Source organism: Dipodomys merriami, unplaced genomic scaffold (assembly GCF_024711535.1).
Source record: "Dipodomys merriami isolate MVZ:Mamm:240054 unplaced genomic scaffold, mDipMer1.0.p SCAF_291, whole genome shotgun sequence".
NCBI lineage: Eukaryota > Metazoa > Chordata > Mammalia > Rodentia > Heteromyidae > Dipodomys > Dipodomys merriami.
Window position 1 is genome coordinate 892,087 of NW_027204393.1, and position 24,800 is coordinate 916,886.

Here is a 24,800-nt window from a genome sequence, read left to right on the forward strand (position 1 = left end):
GAGTAGCTAGGATTACGGGTGTGAGCCATTGACACTTAGCTCATTATTTTATTTTATTACAAAATTATAAAGTTAACCTCTAGGCATCTTATTAAATATTGCTTTTTGAAATGGTTGATATTCAGTTTTGAAAATCGGTGAATTGCTTACTTACTTAGTTTTACACATCTATGAGGTCCAAAATTTTATTTTCTAGGAGGATCCTTATAGTTTTATATAAAAATGCATAATTTTGTGGTAAACATTAAGTGCCAAGTGGATAATAACAGCTGTGAAAATAATAGGTAATAATAAACATTAACTGAAGATACATATAGACTTTGAATAGTAGCCATGTAAATAGGAGAGGAAAATGTATTCCAGATTAAAGGAATACTATGATGAAAAAAGGCACTGGAGTGAGAATCTGGACAGTGGGTTTGGTTAAAAAAAGTCATAGATGGTTTTTAATTACAATAGGCAAGTGACTAGTCAAAAATAAGACTAGAGACTGAAAGGAGAGAGTACATTGTGATGGTCTTAAATGCTAGTGGTATAAGATTGTTTATTTTTTCTCCTCTGTAATTTGGGACAATTAATATATATAAGCAAATGGACAGTGGGCTTAAAAGAACATTTTAGGGTGTTCAGTTTGACACTTGAATGGATGGCAGAAGATAATTAAAAACAAGATGATCAGCTAGGAAATCATTGCCATAGTTGGTGAGTGAAGAAAGGAAAAACTGAAACGCCCTTATATTGAGTAGTATGTTCTCCCCACTCTGCAAGGGATTGGGACTGTGGTACATGGAATGGAACAGAGTGAGCTCTCCAAGGCTGATAATGTACAGCAGCAGCAGCTGTGGCCTAAGCTCTGGGTCAGGCCCTCTAGCAGAGGATCACAAAGGAAATGTTCTAGCAAGAGTCAGACCAAGGAGAGGCCAAAAGGCCAGAGAAGATGTGTTTTCATTATTGAATATTGTAAACTGAAAAAAGAAATTATTTTGGGCACTTAAAAAAAAGTATATTGCATACAGGCAAATGTAACATATTACAGTTGTGGAATTGATGAGGTTTGCACTGAAAGGCTTTATGATAGGTTTTATCAGTGCTTCAGAAGTCTCCCTTATGTCTTTTTTTTTTTGGGGGGGGGTCCATTCATGGGACCTGAACCCTGGGCCTGGGCTCTGTCCCTCAGCTCTTCAGCTCAAGGTTAGCGACCTACCACTTGAGCCACAATGCCACTTCCGGCTTTTTTCTTTTCTTTCTTTCTTTCTTTTTTTTTTTTTTTTGGCTTATGTGGTGCTGAGGAGTCCAACCCAGGGCCTCAGGCATGCAAGGCAAGCACTCTACCACTGAGCCACCTTCCCAGCCCCCCTTATGTCTTTTTTGAGTGGTTAAATAACTGCAAAAGAAACCATTCTTCTGATTTATTTTTTAAATATGTTTTATTATGACATTTCATCTACATACCTCATATTCACCCCCCTCCATTTGGGCCACATTCCTCATATTCACCCTGTATTCACCTCCTTCCCGTTTCATACCTCATATTTACTTCCTTCCATTACACTGCCATTCAGGTTTCTGTCAGAGAGTTGTGTATGCTTGTTGGAATCATACACTAGCCTCTTGAGGATAGCTTGCTTTTTCTGTTATTATATGTAGGTGATTCATCTGCATTATGTTTAAAGCATAGTATTTTATATATTATGTATATAATATATATTATATAATATATATTTATTATATATAATATATGTTATACATTATATATATTACATATACTTATATATATATATTATATAGTATTCCCTCACATATGTTAACGTAATTTACTTAAGATAAATTCCCTTTCATTCATTCCACTCTTGATACTCAGATTATTTCCAGTTTGGAGCTATTTAAAATAATGCTACTACAAGCATTCTTGTATACATTTCTGTTGGGAATATACTCATGATTGGATGTCTTTCATCATAAGTTATGCATGTGTTTTGTTCTAATACATAATATCACACACTGTCAACTTATTTCCCAGCAGTGTATAAGAACTCTCTACATTCTTGTTAACCCTAGGTATTTTCAGCTCTCCAATTTTTAGCTATACTCTGAGGAAATGGAGCTTGAGCTAAAAATGCTGAGGGAGTACTAAGTCCTAAGTACTAAGTCCTGCCTTAGTACTGGTACACATATAAGAAAAATGCATTGTCTTTTAAAATTTATTTTCTGTTTGTTTTTTAAAAATTGACTTGTGAGTTTTTATATATATTGGAATCATAACCTTGTTGTGTATTTGTATTACAGAATTTTTTCATACTTCTAATAGCATATATTGAAATTCTTTAAAGAATATTAATAGTCTTTTGACTAGTGCTTTTTTTGTATACTGTTTAAGAAATCTTATCCCATACAGGTTTTGAAGATAACCACGTTATTTTTAGAAGCTTTATTATTTTTCTAATTGAGGAAATCAAGTGCTATATGTGATACCAGAATTTGCAATTTCTCTTCTTTTTAAATGTATGGCCATGCTGTTAACCTGATAGGTCTATACTAAGAGAGCCACATTTGCTGTAAAGCAGACTCAGTATATAGGAGTCTGTTCTAGCAGGTATCAAGTCCTGACTATGTGAATAGATGGCTGTTAGTTGTAGCCCATTCAGCATGGATGATCTTGACAGTTAATTACGATTATATCATAGCCTATTTTTCTTTCTTATTCCTGTTACTTTTTAACTGTGGCAATAATTTCAGATTTATAGAAAATTTGTAGAGATAGTACATAAAGCTCCAATGTACTATTCACTCAAATACCACATTAGCATTTCTAAACAGAAAGTTTATGGATGTGATATTCCATTAGCCTTTAGTACTTCAAGTATTTTCTAAGTGCACTGACATTCTTCCATCAGGAAATTAACTTGATTGAAATTACCAGTCTTAGTAGACTGTTCAGATGTTACTGATTGTCCCAGTAATATCATTTGTAGATCTAGGGTCTAATCAAGCTTGTATAGTTAATATGCTTACTATTTTTCTTCGTTCCACTTCAGCCTGGAACAGTTCTTCAGTCTTAACCTTTCATGATCCCGACAATTGTGAAAAATACAAGAACAGCTGTTGTGGTTTTTATTTTACTTTATTTCATTTATTTTTTTTGCTAGTCCTGGGGCTTGAACTCAGGGCCTGGGCTCTGTCCCTTAGCTTCTTTTGCTCAAGGCTAGCACTCTACTACTTGCCACAACGTCATTTCTGGCTTTTTCTGTTTTATGTGTTACTGAGGAATTGAACCCAGGGCTTCATGCTTGCTAGGCAAGCACTCTACCACTAAGCCACATTCCCAGCCCTGTTGTTTTTTGTTTTTTGTTTCTTTTTAAAACTAGACAAGTCTCAGCATTTTGTTATGGCTGGCATGAACTTCTGGGTTGAAGCGATCCCCCATTGAGGGAGCTAGGACTATAGGCATGCATTAATGCACCTGGCTTCTTATTATTTTGGTTAAAAGTATCCCAGGTTTCTCTGTGGGTATGGCTCCTCTGAGCTGACGACTTTGTCTTGATATTGCCTCATCATTCCTTGGTCACTTCTTTCTGGAATAATAAGTAGTTCTTAGGTCAGCTTGTATTTTCCTTGGCTCAGCCACATAGTGGTCTCTCCTTGGTAGCCTGGTTGGCCTGTTCATCAGTTCATTTTTCAGCAAATATTTATTGTGTGACTGTTGTGTTCATGTGCTTTCTAACTTCCTACAAATGCTCCTTGAAAACTAGTTGTGACATTTCCTTCACTTGTCATATGTGGAAATCTAAAATACTTTTGTATAAGTATACATCTAATTATTTAGCCTTATAACTAGAATTTTCCTTTAGTATGTCTAAGAACCATGTCAGAATCCCATATCATTCCCATGGATACATAAGACTTTTTATTTGTCAATTAAAAATTATGAGAACCGGGGCTGGGAAGGTGCTCAGTGGTAGAGCGCTTGCCTTGCATGCCTGAGGACCTGGGTTCGATTCCCTCAGCACCACATAAACACAAAGAAAAAAGCCGGAAGTGGCGCTGTGGCTCAAGTGGTAGAGCACTAGCCTTGAGCTGGAGAGCTGAGGGACAGTGCCCAGGCCAAGAGTTCAGGCCCCACGACCGGACCCCCCCCAAAAAATAATTATGAGAACCAAGGAAAATTGATCTCTTTACAGCATCAGCTTTATAACTTACAACACTGCAGGACCCTGGTTGATAATTGTCTTTTTACTCCTGGGTTGACCTCTCATACGTTGAAAATGAAGTGCTTAGCCTTCCTTGGAGGTGATTCTTAGCTTCAAGTGGTTCTGTGGAAAATTCCTGTGGAGGTAATGGAGGGGTGCACATCGTAGTGATGGGCACTCTACTTTTTGTATGATGGAGATGGAATGATGTTGCTATGAGAGATGAAGCCTTTCAGCGTGCTCTGTGCTTTCTTCTCTTCTACTTTTTCTTATATTACTGTCAAGAAATGTGCTGTAGTTTTGCTTTTCAGTGAGTAATTTTATATGATTTAAAATAATCTGAATACAATGGTTTTTATTAGTTTAACCTCTAGATCTTGATAAGGGTGGCAGTATAGTGTGTTCACATCTACTACACTGTAGATTTTCTTTTGCTTTTATTCACACTGGTGATTGTCAGACATACTAGATTCTTACTGCTTTACTTAAATAATGACAACTTTCAGCGTTTTTTTCCCACTGAATTTTATGCTATTTGAATGTTTATTGCAAAATAGTTGTATAAATTTTGCTGGCATAGTGGCACATGCCTGTAATTCAGCACTCAGCCAATGTGGGCTGTGTAGCAAGACCATGTCCACTTGAGCCACAGCTCTACTTCTAGGACCATATATCTAAATAAGTAAATGAAGAATAAATGTATGAATTCAGGAGAGAGACAGAGAAGGAAAGCAAGGAAAGAAGAAAGAAAGGAAGGAAGAAATGATTGCTTGAGTCAGAAGTTTGAGCCCAGCCTGGGCAACTCAGGGAAACTCAACTCAAAATAACACAGATCTTGGATTATAACGAATGTGTTAATAATTAAACTAAAATCATCATGAAATTTAAAGTGTAAACTTTTAAAGGAATAGACTATTATTTGGCATTAAAGTCTTTGGAAAACGGGCAGTTTCCAGTTGGACATAAACCTACTCTATGACTCAGAACTTCCATTGTTAAGCCAATGTCCATGAAAACTGAACATATATCAACTAACAGACTTATTCAGAAGTGTTCAAAGTAAACTTCTACTTAATAGCTCCAAACTGGGAATAAATAAAATATTCTATGATTAGTAGAACAACTTTTGGTATTTTCATTTAGTGGAATATTATTCAGGGATTAAAGAGAGTTTAAAATATAGATATATGTAAAACAGAATAATTGAGTGAAAGTAGCAAAACAGAAAAGCATCTTTATTTAGATAAGTATGAGCTAGCAAATCTACAATGACAAAAGTCAAAGTGGGTCAGCCTGGGGAGGCAGATGTTTATTGGATAAGAGCTGAAGGAACTTTGTGGAGAATGGAAATGCTCTTGATCTGAGTGGTGGTCATATGAATCTTCTCATGTAATTTGTTGAGCCTAATGCTTTGTGTTTGTACATTTTATCCCTCTGTAAAATACTGTAAGAGTGAGAAGAGTAAAGGGAGAGAGAGGAAGGAAGAAAGAAAAGAAAAGCCCTTTATTTCTGCCTTTCTCTTCCTTTGCCATAAGTGCATGTAGTAAATTAGGGATTTGGACTAATTGAATTTACTGTTCAATCTGTTAATCTTTTCTCTTTTTCCCCCCTCTTTTTTCTTAACCTTAATTTCATTTCTTAAACTCTTTAATGGTTTTGTATTACTTCTTTAGAAATGAGACAGTAGTTTTTTGATTCTTGATGGGTTACTTATGACCTAAATCCCAAGTGTGCATTTGTGCCAGCTCTGATTTCCCTGTTGCAATAAGTGGACCCTACTTTATATGTAATGAATGTGGAATCTTAAAGATAGGTTCGAAAGGCATAATTCTATTGAAATATAATAGCCTAGTGATGTTAGCTCACACCTGTAAATCTACCTATTCAGGAGGCTGAGATCTGAGGATCAAAACCAGGCCAGGCAGGAAAGCCTCTTAAAACCAAAATTCTGAAAGTGGAGCTTGTGGCTTAAGTGATAGAGTAGCAGCTTTCAGAAAAAAGCTCAGGGACTGTGTCTGGGCCCTGAATTCAAGCCCTAGTACTAGCACAACCTCCATTCCTTCCTGCCCCTCCCCCTCCAGAATCCAACCGAAAATGAAATTGTGTAGAGTTTATATTAAATTTTTCTTAATGTCAGAGTTTCATATTCAGTATGATTTATAAGAATAGAAATTCATATTGTGTTATTTACAAACTGTTTTGGAACTTCAAATAGCCTGATCCATTTTATATTTTTTTAACTTACAGAATTAAAGAGAATGAGATAGTGATTGTCTTCTGTACCTATTACTAATTTCAACAGTTACCAACACATGGCTGCCAATCTGTCTCCTTACTGAAATGTGTATTTTGTGTGTGTGTGTGTGGGGGGAGGTTTGAGAGAGAGTCCTATTATATGATTTAGACTGGCCTGCAATTCTCTATGTTGTCCAGGCAGCCTGCAACTTGAAATCCTCCTGCCTTAGCCTTTGAGCCATCATGTCCAACCATAAAGAACAGTAGTTCTTTAGTGTTAAAAATGTCCAGAGTTCTGATTTTCCTTATTGACTTTTTTTTCATAGTTGGCTTATTTTAATCAAGATAGGAACAGGATCTGCATATTGTATTTGATCTCTAATATCTCTTTGCTATCTTTTAAGATATAGAATCTTCAATCTTAATTTTTTTTTTTTTTGGTCCTGTTGTGGGGCCTGAACTCTGGGCCTGGGTGCTGTCCCTCAGCTCTTCAGCTCAAGGATAGCGTTCTACCACATGAGCCACAGCGCCACTTCCAGCCTTTTTTTTTCTGCTTATGTGGTGCTGAGGAATAGAACCCAGGGCCTCATGCATGCAAGGCAAGCACTCTACCACTGAGCCAACTTCCCAGCCCTTTTTTTCATATAGATTATTTGTTGAAGAAACGAGGTCATTTACTGGTACAGGATTTTCTACATTTTTGTTTTGCTGATTATACATAACTGTGATTTTAAACATCTTATTTGCCCCTTATATTCCTGTAGATGGGAGGTTATATATGTTTAGGATTGATGTCTTTGGCCAGAATGTCTTATAAGTAGTTTTGTTTGCTTCTTGTATCATATCAAAAGACACAATTTCTTGGGGTTTCTTACTTTGTGTTTTGTTGATCAATAGATTTTGGTGTTGTTGGCCTAGTTCATTCATTATGAAGTTTCCCCACAATATCTGGGTAATTGCTTTTTCTGTCTGCTAATACTCTTTGCCCTAAATATCTATTAGTTTATCAGGACTAGTGAACTGGTCATTTTGGGGGTTATTACTTCTGCACATATAAGCTAGCGTTAATAGATAAATTTTCCTTCCTTATCCGCTTGCTGTGATACAGTTTTTTTATTTTTTTCAGAACAGATACGTGTGTGTGTTTTCCTCCCTTTATCAATATTATATGTAGTTCTGGACTCAGTGGCTTCTCCAAAGAATATATTTCTTGTTTTGTTTTGTTTTAAATAGGGATTGATAGTTTTAATTCAGATAGGATGCTGGTTGTCTTCATTGCTAATGGAAAAACCCTACTATTTATTTATTTATTTATTTGCAGAGCTGAGGACCAAACTCAGGACATTGCAATAGGCAAGTGTTCTACTAAGTTAAATTCCCAACATCCATCCCCCTATTCTCCTCCCCTACTTTCTTTTTGTGCCAGTCCTGAGGCTTGAACTCAGGGCTTGGGTGCTATCCCTGAGCATTTTTATTTTTGCTGAAGGCTAGTATTCTACCACTTGAGCCACAGATCCTCTTGGAGAGAGAGAGAGAGAGAGAGAGAGAGAGAGAGAGAGAGAGAGAGAGAGAGAGAGAGAGAGAGAGTATGTGCGTGTGCGTGTGTGTGTGTGCGCGCGCGCTATCCCTGAGCATTTTTATTTTTGCTCAAGGCTAGTATTCTACCACTTGAGCCACAGATCCTCTTGGAGAGAGAGAGAGAGAGAGAGAGAGAGAGAGAGACAGAGAGAGAGAGAGAGAGAGAGAGAGAGTGTAGTTAATTGGAGATAATAGTTTTAGAGATTTTACTGTCTGGCTTGGCTTTGAACTGTGATCCTCAGATCTTAGTCTCCTGAATAGCCTGGATTAAGGAGAAAATACTTCATGAATTCATATTGATGTTTTTAACTAAAATCTAAGACTACATTGTTTTACTTAATGTATTTGCTTTTATATTTCCATCTCTCATGCTACTTTCTAACATAAACAATTTTAAATCTATTTTATAAATTCCAATATTACTAATATCATGATTATTGAAAAATAATTTATAATTTCTTTACTTTTTTTTTTTTTTTGGGTCTGGTTGTGGAGCCTGAACTCTGGGCCTGGGCGCTGTCCCTCAGCTCTTCAGCTCAAGGCTAGTGCTCTACCACTGGAGCCACAGCGCCACTTCAGGCTTTTTTCTTTGTGCTTATGTGGTGCTGAGGAATCGAACCCAGGGACTCATGCATGCAAGGCAAGCGCTCTACCACTGAGCCACCTTCCCAGCCCTTAACTTTCTTTTTCTATAGGCCATATGAGTATGTTACTTTCTTTTCAAGTCATTTGAAAAAAGACAGTACTGTTTGTACAATTAAGGCTACAAGTTTGATTTACTGTTAGCTTAGCTGTATTGTTTTCTTTTTAGAGATTTTTTTTGGTTGTCTCCAGTTTGATTTAATTTTGTTAAATGAAAGCACATTACTAGTTAAAAATGTTACTGGCAATATGATTATAGAAAACAGTTTGAGACTTTGTTTTGTCTTTTTCTGTTAGGGTAAATTTCATTGTGAGTATTTTATTTTGTTTAAAGTCATATAAAAATTCTGTTTAAGTTACCAAAAGGGCCTGGATGCTGTTCTTTAGCTTATTTGCTCAAGACTGGCACTCATCTATTTAAGTCACAGCTCTTCTTCCAGCTTTTTGGTGGTTAATTGGATATAAGAGTCTTACAAACTTTCTTGTCTAATCTGACTTAGAACCTTTAGGACTTTAGATATTTTTTTCCCCCAGATTTTAATGGAAATATTTTTACAGTAATAAAAACACTTCAAAATTTGTGCAAGTACACATTCAGAGAATGTCCTCTTCTCTGTGCTCTCTCTCTCTCTATGTGCTTCCCTTTTTTAGTTTGGTTTTTATTCTTTACAAAACAAACATACATATTTCTATTTTCACTTTCTTAGATAAAAAAAAGACTGTAAACTACACACTATTTGGTGCTTTGTTGATTTTCATTTAATAGTACATCCTGTTCTAAAAGGTATTACCTCCAAGGATATTGTTATGTTTAAAAAAAAAAAAGAAAAGAAAAAGAAAAAAGAGCAGTCCTGGAGCCAGTGTAAAAAGAGGCTCCAGGGGCTCATGCCTGTAATCCTAGCTACTTAGGAGGCTGAGATAAGAGGAGCACAATTCGAATCTTGGGCTGGAAAGACCATGAGATTCTTATCCTAAATTACCAAAAAGTGGGAAGTAGAGCTGTAACTCAAGTGGTTAGTGCTAGACTTGAGCAACAAAGGTCAGGGACATCTCTCAGGTCCTGAGTTCAAGCCCTAGTATCAACACTAGAAACAAACAACAACAACAACAACAAAAGATAAAAGAAAAAAGAAGAGAAAAAGCAAAAGTGAGGTGTATATTGTTCATAAGTGGTGCCGTGTGGTGGTTCTTAGGTTGTTTCCAGTCTGATTTGATAACACTGTTTTTATGTACCTCTTTGTGTTGTGTGGGAAAGATAACTCTTCAATTTCTGGAGTATCATATTCAGTATCACTTACATTTACTTTGTCTTGTTGGTTATTAAATAAAACTCAACAAAAGTTTTTTTCTAAGTTGAAGAATTACTTACAACCTTGTATTCATTGACAGTGTTTAGTTGCTTAAATGCCGAAGTATAAAGTATTCACAAGTGATATTCTTAGTGATTAAATACATGTGAGCTTTCTGGGGTAAGTAATAGATATGTTCAGTACTTTTAAAATAATGCCTACGACAATGTAAGAATTTTGTGTTTACTTTGTTTTGAAGAGTATGACTACATTTGAAGTTTTGTTTATAATTAATTTTTATATAATTTTTATATAATTTTGTTTATAATTAATTTACCAAGAATGTTGCAAAAGTATCCAAGGGATTTCATTAAAACGGATTTTCTAATTATTTCACTATATATAATACATAAGAAAACCAGTCAGAGGGGCCATCTACTCTCACCTTCTTTCATGATAATTAGATGTAGTAAGTAGAGTTTGTGTGATTTGCTGTGGAAATATTTCACTTGTGTGCCTTTAATATTTCTTTAAACAGGTAGTATTACTCCAACTGTGGAACTGAATGGGCTTGCTATGAAAAGGGGAGAGCCTGCCATCTACAGGCCATTAGATCCAAAGCCATTCCCAAATTATAGAGCTAATTACAACTTTCGGGGCATGTACAATCAGAGGTTTGTATGTCTTCTTTGGTTTTGTTCTTATTTATATTTGTACATATTGTAAAGTTTCTAAAACTCAAAGAGAATTTTCATTGTAAACCCAGCTCTCCTTGGGCATTTTGCATGGTATGTAGATAATCAGAATCACTAGTTTTTATGGATTCATCAGAGCCCTGTATTTGTTGAAGGGAGGACAAATTTTTAGTCAACCCAGAATTCTATAGTGATGACTTGCCAACTGACTTTCTCATTCCTTTACTAATCAGAGCTCAGTGTTTTTCTTGATTTGTTTGAATATAGTAATGAGCCTGAGTGTTTATAGTTTCTAGGAAATACATTGTTAGAAGAAAGAATTTAAGTCCTTTTGCACATGCACATTTAATGACTTTATGATAGTTATAAGTATTACATAGTTGTTAAGATAAAATTTAGGCCTCTCCCTCAGTCATGTGAGTTATGTAAAACTCATTTTAGAAACTGTAGAAAATTCAGAAAAGTAAAGAAAAATAAATAACTTACAATCCAAGCATTAGTTACCTTTAATACTTTGATGTACTTTATCTTTGTATACAAATATATTTAACAAAATTGAAGTTGTTCTTTATATATAGTTTCTATAGTAATCTATTAAGATATGATGTATATACATTAATACACAAATCTTAAGTATATGTCTTGATGACTTTATGTATTATGTGTGTTTATGCTTTATTTTAGTAGCTTTTTTTGGCTATTGTTGGTTGTGGGACTTGAACTCAGGGCCTGGGCACTGTCTCTGAGCTTCTTTGTGCTCAAGGCTAGTGCTTTACCACTTGAGCCACAGTGCCATTTCTGGCTTTTTTTGAGTAGTTTATTGGAGATAAGAGTCCCACAGACTTTTCTGTCTGGGCTGGCTTCAAACTGCAATTCTCAGATCTCAGCCCCCTGAATAGCTAGGATTATAGGTATGAGCCACCAGTGCTTGGCTTTAGTGGCTTTTATGTGATCACCACTCAGATCCAACTACTGAAAGTTCCTATCATCTCAGACCTCTGTGCACTTGACACAGCTTCCTCCAAGAAGTACCTCTGTTCTATCAACATAGATTATTTTTGCCTATCGAACTTCATAGAAGTTGACTCAAAGCATTTACTGTGTCTAGCTTTTTTTTTTTGTCATGGTTCTTGGATTTAAACTCAGGACCTTGTACTTACTAAGTTGCCTAATTTTGTTTTATTTGTCCTTTTGAATTTATGTGTTGCTTACATCTACATTTTGTCCTTTTTTATTGCTGAATAATACTACTTTGCATGGATACATTTTAATGTATTCATCCTACGTATGCATATAGTGCCCTCTCTTCATGTAATCTAGTAACCATTTTTTATGTCTTTAATCTTTATGAAGTATTTTAGTTGACAAGAAAATGCTTCTTATGGTCAAGGTATATTTCATAATTACATATGCCTATTTTTTGATCATCTAGGTTGCCTTCCCCCTGGGAGGCTATAATAAATAGTACAGCAGTAACAGTCTTTTTATGAGCATAAATTGTACAAAAGGGTTTTCTGGTGATAATACATATATGTATAGAGTACACATTGACTTAATTTACTACTTCTATATTAGTTTTTTTAATCCTTTTTTTTCTTTTCTTTCTTTTAAAAAGAGTTTTTAGTGGATTTTATGCTGTTTTCCTCTGTGTGTGTGTGTGTGTGTGTGTGTGTATGTGTGTGTGTGTGTGTGTGTGTGTATAGTATTTCTAATATTCACCTCTCTCCTTAGCACCCTTTATTTCCCCTCCTGTAACAATGTTTATGTAGAAATCTTTGCTCTTACCACTTTATTTCCGGAAGGTAAATTATTATAAATGGAGTATTAGAGTGAAAAAAAAAAACAGTGTGGTGCCCAATTACATTAAAGTTTGTTCTAGTATCATATGGTACTTAAGGACAATGTTGTTTAAGGAATGTTGTTTATATTTTGATAAATCTGAGCAAAAAAATGTCATTGCATAGTTGAGGAATAACTAAAAAGTCAATGTTACTGACTACTAGTGAAGTGTAAGTTTCTTTAAATGTTTACTACTTTACCCTTTTGTCTGTTTTAATTTTCTTTTTATAACATTGCTTGATATATTTTCAAATGCTTATCTGTTACAGATAGTCAGTCTATGTTAATTGTTGTAATTTTCCTGTATTAAAAAATTGGGGCCAGGCGTGGTACCTCACTCTTGTAATTCTAGCTACTTGGGAGATAGAGATAGGATGATCACACCCAAAAAGTTAGCAAGATCCTGTCTCAGAATCTGAATTATGTATAATGCTCATACCCACTTCTCAGCTCTTGGGAGTAGGCAAGTCCAGAAAAAAGTGTGAGACCCTATCTAAAAACAAAACTAAAGCAAAAAGGACTGAGGCATGGCTCAAATGGTAGAGCGGGTCCTGAGTTTAATCCCCAGTACTGCCAAAAAGGGAAAGCAAAACAAAATGTAAAATCATATTCATTTAAGGTTGTGTTATTTAAGGTGTAAGTAGTTTCTTTGGATGTTCTTGCTCAGGACTGCTAAGAAAAAGTTGTATAATATCTTAATTTTCTTCTACTCTCTTTGTTCTGTGTGTGAAAGAATTAAGGGAATGACCCTCTCTTCCTCTGCTGTGCTTGCCCTAGATTGTCCTTAAGCGCCTCTTAGTGGCAGTGTCCCTTCGTCAAGTACATGTTGAAATATGCAGGAGTTGCAGTCTTCCCTTGGCTTAAGCCCTCAGCTTCTCTTGGCTTCTCTGTGCATCACTCCATTCATTTCTTTTGTAGTATCTCTGCTTCTACCTATGGAGTATCTAATATCATTTTACTCTAGCTCTCAGCTCAGTGTTTACACTGCTTAAGAGGTAGGGAGATGTAATATTTTTCTTTCACTTGCTTTATTTTCTTTCTCTTTTTGTCTAATGTGTTGTTATTTTTAATCTTAGGCTACCCAATGTAAATAAAGCTACTTGCCCACTTTAGCATAATAGATATGTATAATTACCGACCAAGGAATTCCCAGCCTACTGTCTACTTTGTAACATTTTATTACCAATGTACTATGGTAAATGGATTAATAAAGTTATCATTTTAATATTTCTTATATTTTGGTATCTATGATCCTTTACTTAAAATTTGATAGAACTTTGACTTGTGGATTTATTTTTTTTCAAAAGAAGTATTAAAAAAGCAGAAGGTATGCTTGTCCTAGTGGGGGGCTTACGCTGTAGTAGAGTGGGCAGTTGTCAGTAAGAGGTTAATTAGTCCCTGAGAAGGTCACACCTGAAAAAGATCTAGAGGAGAAGGAGAAAACAGTATGTAAATGTTGATGGGAAGAAGGTTCCTAGGACAAGAAAGCAAATGATTAGCCTCTGATGTAGGAGTGTGCCTGGCAAGTGCATGTCATAACCAGGAAGCCTCTGTGCCTGGAATAGAGTGAAAGAGAAGAGTTGCTACATAAAATCAGGGGAGGTGACTAGGGTCATGTTATTTAATAGGCTTTTCTAGATTTTTCTGCTAAAAATATTGATGTTGGTTGTCAATTTCTAGTTCCAAGATCAGGTAACAAAAAGAATAAAAAGAAAATAGGGATATAACCACTAAGTTACCATGATAGTGTTTCAGCTTAAAAACTCTCTCCACTCACAAAAGGGCTGACCTAACCATTACTCAGTAGCCTGTTAAAATTAGATTTTACACATAACTTTAATTTGAAGATGACAACATTCAAATGTCTTACAGGAAATTTGGAGCCAAAGACCAGAAGAGACTGTCTCTTCCTTGTCAGACTCCAGATTAGTCAGTAGCTACTTAAGGAAGGGAATGAGAGTTTAACAACATGTTATTTACAGGGATTTTTTTTTTTATTTGAAAAGGTCCTCTTCTTATTTACTTAAAGTTGTATTAAATAGTAATTTGATATTTTCCATGTTGTTTTTTAATTTTTGTTCTGTGCTAATGAAGTTTCTGTACTTAAATTCATTCAATGTCTAAAGAAAACTGATTTTTTTTCCCCCTTCTATTTTATGATGGATGGAGTTTTTTTTTTTTTTTTTTTTTTTTGCCAGTCCTGAGGCTTGAACTCAGGGCCTGGGCACTGCCCCCAAGCTTCTTTTGCTACCACTTGAGACACTGCATCATTTCTGGCTTTTTCTGTGTATGTGGTACTGAGGAATCAAACTCTGGGCTTTTTGCATGATAGGCAAGCACTCTATCACTAGGCCACGTTCCTAGCTCAAGAAATTTTTTTTTAAACCCCTGGGCAAACTGCCACTACAACCTAGATTCTTTATACCCAAGATGATTGACAATGAGTATCTTTAGTTCTATCCTTTCTCTTTCTCTTTTGAGGCACTGTTTACTAACAGATATGTTATAAAATAGAATTTAAAAATTCAAGCGGGGAGCTTGTTGCTCATGACTGTAATTCTTAGCTACTTAGTAAGCTAAGACCTGGACAATTAGGGTTCAGAGCTAGCACTGGCAGAGACGTCTGACAGACTCTTTCTCTAGTTAATCATTAAAATGTGAGATTGGGGCCATGGCCATGGTTCAAGTGGTAGGACATTAGTTATAAGTAAGAAAGTTGAGAGTGCAAGGTACCGAGTTCAAGTCCTGATATCACTGTAAAAAGTTAAAAACCTCATATTATAAGGTATAAAGTTAAGACTGGAGGGCATTTTGTGCTTGTGTTAATCAGATTTCTATTGCTATATCTGATATAATCAGTATAAAAAGAGGCTCCAGTGGCTCATGCCTGTAATCCTAGCTACTCAGAATGCTGAGATCTGAGGATGGCAGTTTAAAATCATCCCAATACAAAGTCTGTGAGACTCTACCTTCACTTAACTTCCACATTTATTTATTTATTTACTTATTTATTTGTCGGTCATGGGGTTTGAACTCTGGGCCTGGGTTCTGTCCCTGATTTTTTGTGCTCAAGGCTAGTGCTCTGTTACTTTGAGCCATAATACCACTTCTGGCTTTTAAGTGGTTAATTGGAGATAAGTCTTTGACAGGGACTTTTCTGCCTAGGCTGGGTTTGAACCATGATCCCACAGATCTCAGCTTGCTGAGTACCTAGGTTTACAGGCATGAGTCACTGGCATGCAGCTTTCAATTTTATTTTTAATGTTGTACAGAAGAGTTTCAATTCCATAAGTCAGTATATAACACTTTTAAGTCTGTATATAAAGCTACTATGTTTGCGAGCCATCAGACTTGTATCATATCAGTGCTCAGATTGTTTCAGATTTAGGAGCATTTCAAGTTCTAGACTTTTGAATTAAATATTTTCAACTTGTATCTCAAAGTTGATGTAGGATGATAGATTTCTAAATATTGTGATGTTGGTTCAGTAGAAGGGCTCTTCATGTTTATAATTCCTTTAAAAAGAACATATCAGAATATTTGAGAAACACTGAATATATTTGCGTCAGTGTATAAATAGGTGTAAACCTCTAGTTTTGGTTTCTGCCACCAGATGGTGCTTGTGTATTGATAAAACATACAGACTGCCTAAGTGCATTTTGGTTGCTGTTCCAAGGTCAGTGGCTTCCTTAAAAATAAAGAAGTTAAGCCATTTGAGATTGCCAGTTATTAACCTTTCCTTGGCCTGTAAACATTTCAGTTCCTTAAAATTCAACCTAGAACTAATAAGAAAAAGTTAGCCTAGTATACAATATTAAAATCTGCTGGATAAATGAAATAAATATGAAGGGATAAAAGCAAGAACTTGTTTTAATAGTTGTGGCTTTAGCCTATTATCCTGGCCACTTGGGAGATAGAGATCTGAGGATTGCAATTCTGAGGCAGTCAGGCATAAAAGTTTGGGAGACTCACTTGGGTTCTGGTGGCTTACACCTATAATTCTGTGTATTTAGGAGGCTGAGATCTGAGGTGTGAAGCCATGCTGGGCAGGAAAGTCTAGGAGGCTTTTATCTCCATTTAACCACCAAAAAGTCAGAAGTGGAGTTATGGCTCAAAGTGCACTAACCTTGAGCACAAAAACTCAGGGAAAGTGCCCCATACTCTTGAGTTCAAGTTCCAAGACCAGCACACAAACACAAAATGTTTGAGAGACTCCATTTCACTCAGTGTTTGGCTGACATTGAGTGTACTCCTGACATCTAGAGTGACATGAGAAAGCCACAAATGGGAACCTGGGCATAAAGTAAGGCTCTTTCTCAAAAATAACTAAGGCAAAAAAGAACCGGAGATGTGTCTCAAGTGATAGAGCACCTGCTTAGCAAACATGAGACCCTGAGTTCAATCACCAGTATTTCCCTCAAAAAAAAAATCATAGATAATTTTGCCTTTTTTTGGATGACAAATTTTTTCTTATCAGTCTAAGAATAATTACAATAGTGTAAAATGCTGTGAAGATACTCAGTGTGGAAGCATTTTTAGCAATGAACAATCTGTGGTTGAGTATGTAAATTTGAAACAAGGGAGAAAAACTGTATGTATGGAATATGGAAAATCCTTTCTTAACAATGTGTACTGGATCTCTTGGTTTGGGGAATATATTCTTTTCTTTTTTTGTCATATGCTTTACACATAGAATGCAGGTAAGAACTTAAATATGGTCCTTCTTTATGTGGTTGTCACTTATAGGATAGATGTAAAACTAAAATAATATTTTCATATTTTATTTGTATTTTTTTAAAGCTAGTTCTGGGGCTTGAAATCTAGGCCTGGGCACTGTCCCTTTGTGCCTCTTTGTGCTCAAGGCCAGTACTCTACCACCTGAGCCACAGTGTCACTTCTGGCTTTTTCTGAGTAGTTTGTTGGAGATACAAGTTTCACAGACTTTCCTGCCTGGGCTGGCTTTGAACTGTGATCCTCAGATCTTAGTCTCCTTTGTAGCTATGATTAGAGGCATGAGCCACTAGGGCCTGGTTTTTTCCCCCTACATGTTTATAGAGAGTTGCTTTGTTAAGTTAGGAATTTTTTTTTGGGGGGGGGGTCTGGTCGTGGGGCCTGAACTCTGGGCCAGGGCGCTGTCCCTCAGCTCTTCAGTGCAAGGCTAGCATTCCACCACTTGAGCCGCAGTGCCATTTCCAGCCTTTTTTTTCTGCTTATGTGGTGCTGAGGGCCTTATGCATTGCAAGGCAAGCGCTCTACTACTGAGCCACCTTCCCAGCCCAAGGAATGTTTTTTATTTAGGAGAAATAAGCATAAACCCATAGCAGCGGGCTACAATAAAATATATTAAAAAAAACACTGATAAGCTAAAGAAGAGAATTTAAACATGTTATTGCCAAAGCAAGAATGAGGAAGGTTGTATTTAAGATTGGTACCCCTCATGATCAGATATAAAATTTTTATTTATTTATTTATTTTTTAAATTTTATTTTATTTTATTTGTGAACATACTGTACAGAGGAGTTACAATTACATGGGCAGGATAATGCGTACATTTCTTACCAAGCATTGCAGCCTCCTCCTTTGTTTACCCTTCACATCCCTTCCCAGCCTCCCCCCTCCCCCCCCAATCCCAATCCTTCTCCTTTCCCCCCCTTCCCCCCCCCCCCCCCCCCCGCACCGACGTTGTAAAGCTCGTTTTGGACATGACAACTTGTACTTCTCATTGTTGCAACAGGTCCACCTGTATCCTTAAACAACTGGTTTTTCCCCATCTCTTCCACAAGTTATACTGACATCAAATATAGTGAAAGCAGGGGCAGATATAAAATTTTGAAAAAATATTAGTGAATTATCCACTTTTTTTTTTTTTTTGCTTATGTGGTGCTGAGGAATCGAACCCAGGGCCTCATGCATGCAAGGCAAGCACTCTACCACTGAGCCACCTTCCCAGCCCAATATTAGTGAATTATATAAAGCAAAAATTTAAATAATATAATACATTATGATTGTGTGAAATTCTAGGAAAGCAAGATTGGCTTTGTATAGTAATCAAAATATTTATGAATAGATTGAAGGGATTTAACTATATGAATATCTTATTAGATGCAGGAAAAGCATTTGATAAGCCAGCCCTCATTCATGAAACTGATCCAGAATACTAGAATCAGAAGAAAACTTCCTTAAACCTGGTAAGGGGCTGCCCAAAACAACTTATAGATGACATATTTTATACTAATAGACTGGATATGTTTCTTACAAGGTCAGAAACAAGACATTGATGTATATTTTTGTCTCTTCAGTATTATACTTGAGTTCTGTCATATAGAATAAGAAGAAATAATGGAGGTGGGGAAGTATTACAAGAAGCAAAGCTGTAGACATTGCGATCTTGTATGCAGAAAATTCTAAAAAACAAAAGCCAGACAACTTCTGGAATAAATGAGTTTAGTAAAATTTCAGGATATCATGTCAACATCTAGAAAAACCAGGAGTATTTCTATTAATGAATAACTAGAAAATTACAATAACAAAACTTATAGGAATAAATTGAACAAAATGTGTGCATAACCTTGATACTGAGAGTTAATAATGTAATTCTTACATATTGTTTTGTTTTGGCTGAAATAGTGTCTTACTGAATAGCTCAAGCTGGCTTTGAAATCTTAATCCTCCTGATTCAGCCTCCCAAGTGCTAGGATCACAATTTTGTATCACCATGCTTGGCATGATGTTTGTTTGTTTGTTTGTTTTACAATTTTAAGTGGCTGGAAAACTATCATAATGTATGAAATTTAGGTGAGATTTTGATTTTAGCACGTGTTAGTTTTCTTAGAACATAGCCACTATCACTCGTTTAGGTTTTATCAATAGCTACTTGTGTGTGGATATAAAACAGTTTAGTAGGTAGGGCAGGGATTATATACCTTGCGAAGCCCCAAATATTTATTGTCTGGTCTTTTAGAGAAGTTTGCTGGTATCTGAAATAGGAGACAAGAAATAGGTCTATCCCCCTCTATATTAACAATTTAGTTCTTTCAAAATTAATTACAATACAGATGATAATAAGCAAATAACATATGCTTTTCAACAGTTGTATATCTATCTGGGTATCAGGCAGAAACAAAACAAGAACCTCAACTTCTAGATAACCCCAACCACTGGAAGTAGACCATAGCTAAGTGCAAAGGTTAAAGTGGGAAATACTTTACTGTTCTTTAGATAGGTAAAGGTTTTTTTTAGAATACTGGGAGCGCAAATTACATTTTCCAGGAGAAAGTACTTTGGTATCTTGAGGACAACAGAGATTCATTAGATTACAGAAAGCAAGAATCATCAAAGAATTGAAAAATCAAATGCATCAAAATTTAAAAGTACTTTTCTAAGAAAAAGATGAAAAAGCAAAGCATGTATAAAAAGAAAACATTTGTAATACATGTGTTTGAAAGATAACTTGTTTCTAGAATATTTAAAGGAATATCTACAAGTCAATATCAAAAAATCAAAATTGTTCCATCTTTTTTTTTTTTTTTTTGGTGGTGGGTCTTCATCTCTGGGCCTGGGTGCTGTCCCTCAGCTCTTCAGCTCAAGGCTAGCACTCTACCACTAGAGCCACAGAGCCACTTCCGGTTTTCTGGTAGTTAATTGGAGATAAAAGTTTCACTGACTTTCCTGCCTGGGCTGGCTTTGAACTGTAATCCTCAGATCTCAGGCTCCTGAGTAGCTAGGATTACAGGCGTGAGCCACTGGCACCGGGCATTGTGCAAAGTCTTGAACAAACTCTTACTATGAAAGAGGTTAATATATATATGTATATATACATATATATGAGGGAGAGCGAGGGCTAGAAATGTGGCTTAGTGGTAGAGTGCCTACCATGCATAAAACCCTGGGTTCAATTCCTCAGTACCATATGAACAGAAAAAGCCAGAAGTCATGCTATGGCTCAAGTGGTAGAGTGCTAGCTTTGAGCAAAAGAAGCTCAGAGACAGCACCCAGGCCCAGAGTTCAAGCCCCAGACCCAGAAAAAAAAAATAAGAGAGAGGTAGGAATGATTAATATGGTCAAAATGATTAATAATGAGGACCATTCAAATTAAAGCCTGAAATCTAGTCTTAAATCTGAAAAGACTGACTCATATGTCACCAAGACAAGTATCATGGTGGAGCACCTAGAATTCTTTCCTAGGAAGTGAAAGATGTGCTTACCGTGCTACACAGAAATTGCACACCAGATCTATATGTATTAAGAGAGCTATTTGAAGAATTGTACATGAATGTGTGTAACATGTTTTCTTTATAATTGCTCCATATTAGAGACAATGCAGCCTATTGCTGGGTAAATGATTAAAGAAATCGTTATATAACCCTCCTTTGGAACAGTATTCTGCAGTTTTGAACCATGCAATAGTTATGTGTGAATCTCAAAAATGCTATGCTGAGGGAAAATGCCAGGTACATAATGTATATACTATGGATTCTGTTTTTGTGAAATTCTAGAATAGATATGCAACTGTTCTATAGTGACAGAAAGTAGTTGATTGGCCTGTAGAGATTGGAATTTCCTGTACAAGAAGCTTTTGGGGTAGTAACAATGTTCTGTATCTTGATTTTAATGGTTGTTCTATGATACATGTCAGAATTTATCAACCTGAGCTTAAAATAGACACATTTCATTATATGTAAATTTTACCTCAAGAAAGTTGAATTTAAAAATACATTTTGCAATACTCCACTTTACTTGAAGCTGAAGATATTTCTAAGAATCATCATATTTTTACACTCTAGTATTTGACTAAGTACTTACTTGGCCAAACGCCTTATTTATTGAAGTAATTCTTATCTCATAGGCTGTTGGAAGATAATAATAATTTGCCTGTAAGTTGCTTGGCATTTGCCTTTGCACAATAACTGTTACTGTAGTTCTTAGCCTTTCATATATTGTAAGTGGTATAGCTACAAGACAGTGCAGCTGGATTCATAGCTGTGTAGTTTTGAGCAACCTTCTTTTTCTCAGTTAACTTACTCTCCAGTTGGAGGATAGTGTTCCTAATACTGCTTATCAGGATTTAATAAAGTAATTAAGAATCTCACATTTGCTCATTACCCCACTGTATCATAGTTTTTATTTTTAGTTCCTTAAAATAAGTATTTCTTTGGTCAGAACTCTGGGCCTGGGCACTGTGTCTGAGCTTTTGTGTTGTTGAAGGCCAGTGTTCTATCACTTGAGGCACAGCTTCTCTTCCAGCTTTTTTGGTGTTTAGTTGGAGACAAGAGACACATAGACTTTCTTCCTTAGGCTGGCTACAAACAATGATCCTCTGATCTCAGTCTCCTGAGTAGCTAGGATTGCAGGCTTGAGCCACCAGTGCCTGGCTCTTAAAAGAAGCGGAATGCCAATGTACTTCTGTTAAACATTGTTATTTTGAGAAATTAAAAAATTATTTCTGGTAGATTCAAGGGAAAATTCAAATAGTCTAATTATAAATATCAGGAAGCTAGGGTACCTGAAAGGGGTCTAGGAAAGGGGTAATGAATGTAGAGGAGAAGAGGGGAGGATGGAGTTAGGAATTCAATGTATATCCTATAATATTAAGAGGGAGGGAAGGGGGTGGCTGGGGAGGGGTGGATGAGAAGGTTGAAAGGAGTGACATTGATCAGGATGCATTGTATTCATAACCTGCTTTACTAAATGGTAACTCTGTACAATGACTTAAAAAAACTCGGCCCCATTAAAAATTATATTATGATTCTCTTATTCTGGGTATAGTCTTTATTGAGGAATGAATGAGTCTGTATTGCAAATATGGATACTTTTGGACTTTGTTGGAATTTAGTTGACTTTGAATTAAGACTGCCTTGGTAGCCCAGATAATTATTTTTCTCATGGAAAACAGTTCAAATCAGGAGTTATTTGGGATCTAAACATGACCTTTAGGAAATCTGGAGTCCTTATCTAATTGTATGCAACATTTTATTTATATACATCTTTTTGTATGTTTGATCTTTTCCCTTTTCTGCAGGAATAGTAGCTCTGGATTATTTCCTTCCCCCCATCAGTTATTGTTCAAATACTAATGATTTGGAAATAAGTTTCCTATGATAGAAATTCAGGATCCCACAGTCCTTTGTTCTGCTTTTAGAACCAACCAGCCAGGCCCAAGCTCACCACTTAATTATGGATGAAAAAGATAGCTGTTTATTAAATAAAATATTTTTTCCTACAAAATTAAACATTTTAAAATATCTTCCTTAAAAGCAAAAACAGAAGTAAATAAAGCCAGTTCTTAAGTAAAAATTAATTAGGGATTGACTGCAGTCTGATTTTTATTTGTCTATTTGTTTTAAAAATGCCATTGAAATCTCTCCCTCCCTCCCTCCCTCCCTCCCTCCCTCCCTCCCTCCCTTCATTTGCTTCTTTCCTTCCTTTGCTTCCTTTGCTTCCTTTGCTTCCTTCCTTCCTTCCTTCCTTCCTTCCTTCCTTCCTTCCTTCCTTCCTTCCTTCCTTCCTCTTTCTATTTCTCTTTCTTCCTCCCACTCTCCCCTCCTATCTCTCTCTCTTTCTCTCTCTCTCTCTTTCTTTCTTTCTTTCTTTCTTTCTTTCTTTCTTTCTTTCTTTCTTTCTTTCTTTCTCTTTCCTCTCTTTCTCTTTATCCCTCCATCCCTCCCTCTTTCCCCTCCCCCTCCCTCTTCCCCCTCCCTCCCTCTTTCTCTTTCTTTCTTTCTTTTCCTTCTTTCTTTCTTTTCCTTCTTTCTTTCTTTCTTTCTTTCTTTCTTTCTTTCTTTCCTTTCTTTCTTTCTTTCTTTCTTTTCTTTCTTTCTTTCTTTCCTTCCTTCCTTCCTTCCTTCCTTCCTTCCTTCCTTCCTTCCTTCCTTCCTTTCTTTCTTTCTTTCTTTCTTTCTTTCTTTCTTTCTTTCTTTCTTTCTTTCTTTCTTTCCTCCTTCCTTCCCTCCTTCCTTCCCTCCCTCCTTCCCTTCCCTTCCCTTCCCTTCCCTTCCCTTCCCTTCCCTTCCCTTCCCTTTCCTTCCCTTCCCTCCCCTCCCCCCTCCCTCTCTCTTCTCTCTTCTTTCCTGGGTCTTGAACTCAGGCCTGGGCACTGTCCCTGAGCTTCTTTTCCTCAACCATAGCACTCTACCCCTTGAGCCACAGCTCCATTTCTGTTTTTTTTTTTTTTTTTTTTTTTTTTGTGTGATAGGGGCTTAGTTGATTGGTGATAAAATAATCTCATGGACTTTCCTGCCCCAACTGGCTTTGAACTGTGACCCTCATATCTCAGCCTCCTGAGTAGCTAGGATTGCAGGCATGAGCCAATGGGGCCCGGCTCTCTAAATCTTTTATACTAAAAGTTTAAGAGTTACTTTAAAAAGCCAATATAAGGGAAATAGCAATGAATATTATGACCGTTTAGGAATTATTTTCCTAGTTAAAGAATCAAGTTATATCCTTGGGGTAAAATGTAGTCATGCCTAGAATCTGCCCCCCCTCACTCCCCCCTCCCAACACACAGTTAAGTCATAAGTCTGAACATTTTGAAAACCTTGAAGCTTTCTTCCCTTTCCATTCTGGGGAGTTCCTTTCTAAACCAAAAACCTACCTCCAGGTGTTTCTTCTTATACTTAATCACATATTTTTGACTATTTCCTTTTAGAAGGTATGCTAATTGGATTTGGAAGCAAGTGTTAGTATGTTTGTATTTGTTACTGGCAGTACTGAGGCTTGAACTCAGCACTTTACACTTCGCTAGGTAGAAGTTCTACACCTTGAGTTATGTCTCAGCCCCTTAAGTAAAAGCAAGTGCTCTTGACTGTTAATGATGAAAAATTATATTACATGTTTATAAAAGTTTCTGCAGTAATCGGATTTCTTGGAAATGTAGTGCTGTGCTTCATAGTTTTGGGTAAGATTTTGGATGATCATCAAAATAGGTCATGTTCCAAAGTTTGTTTTTATGTTGGTTACTGGAAACTTAGAATGTATTTTCTCATAGAAATTTTGTGATAAGTGCTGGCAAAGTTCCCCAAACAGCCCATAAACACTCATTTTACTTAAGTGAGCAGTGCATCTTGTATTAATTTTGGCTTACTATTTTTCTGTCAATGCCACCTGATGAGTATCAGTGAGCTCTTGAAATGCTAGCAATAAGAGTAAAGAAGAGAGGAGGATCTAGACACAGGTGATGGAGCAGCTCTAGTTTTATTTTTTTCTTTTTCTATATATTGTTTATTGTAAAAATACTGTACAGAGGGGTTACAGTTACATGAGTAAGATAATGAGTACATTTCCTATCGGGTATTGTTACATCCTCCTTTGTTTTTCCTCTACCATCCTTTCCCTCCCCA

General features: G+C 36.2%; 1 protein-coding gene across 5 annotated transcripts in view; it reads left to right on the forward strand.

Moving 5' to 3' along the window:
- Positions 1–24,800, forward strand: part of LOC138839072 (double-stranded RNA-binding protein Staufen homolog 2) — a 289,434-nt gene that overhangs the window by 45,319 nt on the left and 219,315 nt on the right. For all 5 annotated transcript variants that reach the window (XM_070038742.1, XM_070038746.1, XM_070038744.1 and 2 more), the window contains one exon: positions 10,470–10,605. In XM_070038742.1, coding sequence (XP_069894843.1) covers positions 10,470–10,605 — 136 coding nt within the window. The remainder of the gene's footprint in view (positions 1–10,469; positions 10,606–24,800) is intronic.